This window comes from Poecilia reticulata, linkage group LG21, assembly GCF_000633615.1.
Source record: "Poecilia reticulata strain Guanapo linkage group LG21, Guppy_female_1.0+MT, whole genome shotgun sequence".
Taxonomy (NCBI): domain Eukaryota; kingdom Metazoa; phylum Chordata; class Actinopteri; order Cyprinodontiformes; family Poeciliidae; genus Poecilia; species Poecilia reticulata.
Window position 1 is genome coordinate 8,921,589 of NC_024351.1, and position 5,712 is coordinate 8,927,300.

A 5,712-nucleotide genomic window follows, 5' to 3' on the forward strand; every position below is an offset into this window, starting at 1 on the left:
GCACACGCACACGCACACACACACACACACACACACACACACACACACACACACACACATAAACATCTGTTCATTCATCATGTGAATAGATATGAGCTTATAGTTAAAAATAAAGATGGAGGAATTCGTTGAGCACTGAACGATGCTCCATTCTTACTCTGAGCTGTTTGATTTTGGCCTGAATGTCACACTCGGAGAAATGCTCGATGTTGGTCAACTGGAGGTCCATCTCAGTGAGCCACACCAGGATGCTGTCCCGCGCCGTCTCAAACTCCTCCCGCTGGCTGATGAAGTGCTGCACAAACAACTTCTTCTCGTTTGTCTTAACATCTTTACACTTCAACTTAATATGTTTTCCTCGATTATTTTGCAATTTTTTTGGTTCTAAATGAGAAAGAAATTAGTCAGCAGGCAGGATGCAGCTACCTTCAGTCTGCGAAGGATGGCAGCCACTCTTTTCTGCAAGTTATCCCATCGCCTGTTCCCATCATGCACCATTTCTCTGAGACGGTGGGAGGAGTCTGTGCGGTTCTCCCGGGCCAGGCGACGGTACTGCTTGTTGATGAGCTCCAGCTGGGTCAGACATTCCTGCACCTGGCGCTGGAATGCCTGTATGAGGAACAAAAAAACACACATATCAATGACAAACAATTCAACTTTATTTCCATTTGCACATACAATGAAGATGTTACTCCAAACCATCACTTCAACAGCTAATTTTACTTTTAAATAATAATAATTAAAAAAAAAATCTAACTGTAGTCTGAAGAAAACAAAGAAATAATGCACAGTTATGTTCTGGAGCAGCCGAATCAAATCAGCTACAGTAACATGACGCATTTGTAAGATCTTTTACTAAAGAATGAGACAAATCAATGGGATGAATATTAGAAGCACACAGACCTCAAACTTCTTCAGCTCCTCCTTAGCGACGGTATAAAGAACACCAGAAGAGTTGGGCAGCGCTGCCGTTTTCTCTGACGTTTTCAACCAATCCTCAAACCTGGAGTAATCGTCCAGAAACTTCTGCCACAGCCTCCACGTCTCCTCAATCCTGCAGAGCAAAAAGCAGAGCTGTGAGTGAAGGGAAGCAAACGCTTCCAAAACATGTTGGATATGTTGGAAAGCAAACATGGGAGGTTATCTTACTTGAGCCTCCTCTCCATGGACATGGCGCAGATGTTCCTCCAGCGTCTGTCGAGGCCTCTGGTCGCCTGCTGGATGGAGTCGCACTCCGTCTCTGTGGAGCAGGCGTCGCAGTCGTGCAGCAGGACTTCACACAGGTTCAACACTGACGCCACGCCTGTGCTGTGTTTCTCTATGTCCCGCTGCAGGTCCTACAAAAAGAAAAAAAAAAGTGATTGCAATTTGGTACAACTTTTTTGCTGTACATTCCTTTTTTAGTAGAAAAACTAAAACTTTGACCAAAATTGCAATATTTGTTCCATTTTCAGCTGGTGTGGTTCACTTTCACACTGCACGAATTAAAAAAAAAAAACCTGTTCCCCCTTTCACCTGTGGTGGCGCTGCACCAAGAACCACTTAAGGAAACAACACAGCAACCTCTGAAGAAGACCAGCGCAACTTCCTTCTGCGTTGTGTGAGATCTTTGCGGTTGTAGGATTTCTCTTTTGTGTTAGGTAAAACACAACGAGCCATTTCTCCAGCTGGCATTTGTTTTGGTTCTATTTACCCAGAATGCCATGCGCTGTCGTTAACTTCCTGCTTTTGGAGCAGTCTCTGGTCTGCTTACATCCACACCTCAACAAATTGAACTGGACTTTCAAGACAAGCAAACTGATTGACTTTGTTTGATTAAGTTTGGACAAAACAGGGCTGGTGTGAACGCATTGCACCCAAAGAGGGTTCTGACCAACGCGTCCAGATTTAGAGCAGAATCTTGGCAGCAGAACACGAGTCATGTGCCGTACTGTCTCGCAACTTAATCCACTGCATTTGACTCATGTGCTCCTGTTTTAATTTATTCTTGATGAAAATGCAAACAATTAAACTCCATTTCTGTTCATTTGTGTTCACACGGGTGCTTCAAATTTCCCACATGCTGATAAGGTTTTCCCCAAATGCTTCAAACTAAAAAGCAGAATAAGAAAGTTATGTTAACTTGCCTGCTGCTGGTTGAGTTTCCTCTGGATCTCCTGCTTGTCGCAGGTTTCGTAGACGATCGGCCTGGAGAGATCGGTCTCGATGTGGGAGAGCCAGGATCTAAGGCTGCTCATGTTTTTGTCCAGCTGCTGCACCGCCACCAGGGTTTCCCGCAGCTTTTTCACCCTGATCCAGGAACAGATTCTGCGATTAAAACGTGGGACGACTCCAAAAGCAAATGAGACGGGAATAATTCCAGTGAATCAGGTCAAATTGATGTTGTCCTTAGGATTAGCAGTTTCTAATTAAGTAATAACTAAAAACAGTCCAAATTATGCCACAAAGAGAGCTTTTCTGTATTACTATGGCGGATGTTTCATGTCTGGGGAAGTGATTTTACCTTAAATAAAGCCCTCAATATTATAGCGATCATTTTGGATCTGCTAATGCCAGATTCGCTTGTGTAGCAAGCATTAACCCTGTAAAGAAAGTCTGCATAGCAACTTTTACCAGATATAATCTGCATCTTTCCACCAAATGTCCAAAACTTTAATCAGATTCTACAAACTGGTGCATGCAGCTGGTGGTAACACAGAACTGAATGTCATATTTTGAGGACATTTGTTTGCTATTTGCATTTGCATCAGCTGCACACAGCCTCTCGAAATTCCTAAACCTTCTTGGCATGTGGCAGTGACAGTAGCACCATTGAAAGGTATTTAAAATAACTTTTCACACATTCTCAAAGACTCTTTGAATAATTCAAATTTTTACAAATATTTCCCTTCCTTTGCATGTTGCAGATGGAAATCCTCATTACAAACTGCAGCTCAGATGTGATAGAAGTCAGACAAAGATGCAGATATTTCACAAACGTGAAAAGCAAACATTTCCGACTATGTGCTGAGTTATTGGTTTAACAAAATCAAGGACATTATTTCTAGTCATTACAATAATAAGTAGCTTTGTTTCCTTCGTAAATCTTAAAAATCCTCCTGCCTGTTGACATCGCAGTCGCACTCTGGCAGATCCTCCTCGCTGGGACATCCTGCCATATTATCCGCCCCAAAATCCAAAACCATGGGGGGCGAGCAAAGTTCCCAAAGACAACAGTGAAGTTAGGAAGTAAATATCCGAACGCTCCTCTGTTTATCTGCAAGCTCCACATGGGAGTTCGTCTAAACTGGGGCAGCAGGTAGAGGCGGGGAGACAAGTGTGTGACTTATCTACTGTTGCTGTCCAAGGTTAAAAAAAGAAAACCCCAAACAGGCCAATGTGTGTGTGTGTGTGTGTGTGTGTGTGCGTGTGTGTGTGTTTGAGTGTGTAAGTCCCCGAGAGTGACAAGTGTGGCTGTTTCTAAAAACAGCCGTACAGTCAGAAGCATGTGCTGCAGAACTGAACTGTGTGGAAATATAAAACACAAGCTACACACCGACTGAGTGTGTGAACATAAGTAGAGGCTCTGTGAGAGTGGACACTGAGCTACCATATAAAATATATGCTAAAAAAAATAAATCATGCTTGCAAGAAAATGGCAAAAATATTCTTGTATCTTCTAAATTCTAGATTTTCTATTTGAAATGAAAAAAGAGAAAAATATGGATTTCTGCAAACTTAAAGCAGGAATGCAATTGTTTTCTCCAAACGGAGGACATTAAAGACAAAGGGAGTGCAGCTGCTTGTGTGAGGTCACCAACAGTCCTCTGCTTTCTTTCTTCCTCCAGTGTCGCCCCAGAGGGCGACAGCTGAGGAAAGCAGCTGGGAGAGCTGCAGTCAAAGTTTGGGTCGGGTCATTTTGCAACGCAGGAGGAGGAGGAGTCTGTCTGTCGCATGCCTTACAGATTCAAAGCATCGTAAAATCCACAAATTCTCTAATCTTTCAAGGGCTTCGGAGTTATTTTACATTACAATCTGAAATCTGTTTCTGAAGACATTTGGTTGTGCAGAATTTTGTTTAGCGGTATCAGCAGATGAATCGTCCCCAAAACGTCATTTCATGCATATATTTTTTTTTAAAATCTGAAACTACTTTATCTCAATTTTGAAGTTACATACAATCCCACTAAGACGCATTCATAAAGCATCAAAAAGTTCAAGCTGAGTGAATATTTATGCAACACATTTTTCAAAACATTCCGTCCCAGGAATACTCGCCAAGTGACAAAAAGGTCACAAAAGAAAAACCTTTGAGAAATCATGTTACATTGTTCTCTCCCAAGAGACTGGATGTCCCAGTGACCCCAGTAAGGAAGTGAGGAAATGCCTCAGCAGCAGGATTGTGGGAAATAAAATCCCACAATCACTGAGTGAAAAGCATCCGCTTCCCCAACTACCAGAGCTCATAAAAAGTTATTACTATTAGATTTTCATTGACTAGCACAAAAAAACAAGAGTGCATGAGGGTGTCTTGTAAACCCACCTGGCTGCAATAAGGTCCAGCAGGTGCTGCCAGCGCTCACTGACTTTGCTGAGTTTGTGCTGGATCTCAGCCGCCTTGCTGTCCTGACTGGCTCTGGCCAGGCGCTCGCCCATCATCCGTAGCTGATGCTTGTTTTCCTGAGCGACGCTGATCTCCTCTTGGTAGTCCTGACGAACAAACACCAAGCAGCTTATATTATGTAAAGTCTTCTCATGCTCTGAAAAGTATTACTATGTACAGAACTGGGAAAAGTATTCAGCTCCTGTTTTTTTTTCTTTTTGTCTTGTTTTTCTTCTCAGCTCACTTTAAAGTTTCAGATCAAACACATTTTAAGCGGTCTTTAAGAGGACAAATACATTTCATGGCTCTTTATAAATTATATTTCAAAAGTAAAAGGTAGCGGCTATTTTTAGAAATTACCTTGCGCAGCTTTTCAATCATCTCTTCAATACTGATGTCTCCATTCTGAGAGACTTTGCTCTCCATCTGCGTGAGCCACTCACACAGCTCCTTGTTCTTCTCATTGAAAACGGCCCACTCATTCAACTTCTCGCTCACCTGCTGCCTGCGCAGGGAAAGCTGAGGGAATAAAGGCGGAGAAAGTACTGATTGATGATTTGACAGAAAAAATATAAATGAAAGAATTGGTTTTCTTAGAGAGTAACGTGATGCTTAGATTAAAGAAACGGGAGCAATAATTTATTTAAATTTTAATTCTTAAAACATTGCTCAGTGTAATCCAAACAGCCCGTCCCAGTGAAGCTACTGGATCCTGTGACGCCTGCGGTGTTGGGAATAAATGTGATTAAGTCAGGGCAGCTGAGCTCAGTGTCTGCAAACAGCTGTTCTCACTTTCTATTTCCAATAAGGAGTGGTTTGAGTGGGAATTTATTGAGGGCACCTCAAAACATATTTAAACATACTTTTCAATTATATGCCAACGATATTATTTTACACATTAACGTTGGGTCTCTTTGGGTCAGAATACTTCTCTGATATTGTGATGCTTTAATAACAAACATTAGGCAAATGTGTTGATGGTCATCAGAGGAAAAGCCTGGCCTGCTAACAGCATTTCATTCAGTTTATGACTCTATACAGGAGAAATTGAGACACTGAGGCTCCTTAGATTGTCAGCAATGCTATTTGAAGAACTGTTGGAAAAAAAGCGTAATGTGTATATATATATA

General features: G+C 42.0%; 1 protein-coding gene across 9 annotated transcripts in view; it reads right to left on the reverse strand.

Annotated features, from left to right (window-relative positions):
- The window catches only part of syne1a (spectrin repeat containing, nuclear envelope 1a), a 146,447-nt gene that overhangs the window by 10,209 nt on the left and 130,526 nt on the right, over positions 1 to 5,712 (reverse strand). For all 9 annotated transcript variants that reach the window (XM_017302163.1, XM_017302170.1, XM_017302166.1 and 6 more), the window contains 7 exons: positions 4,943 to 5,101; positions 4,523 to 4,689; positions 2,127 to 2,289; positions 1,150 to 1,337; positions 904 to 1,054; positions 427 to 609; positions 158 to 295 (listed from right to left, as the gene is read on the reverse strand). In XM_017302163.1, the coding sequence (XP_017157652.1) occupies positions 158 to 295; positions 427 to 609; positions 904 to 1,054; positions 1,150 to 1,337; positions 2,127 to 2,289; positions 4,523 to 4,689; positions 4,943 to 5,101 (1,149 nt within the window). The remainder of the gene's footprint in view (positions 1 to 157; positions 296 to 426; positions 610 to 903; positions 1,055 to 1,149; positions 1,338 to 2,126; positions 2,290 to 4,522; positions 4,690 to 4,942; positions 5,102 to 5,712) is intronic.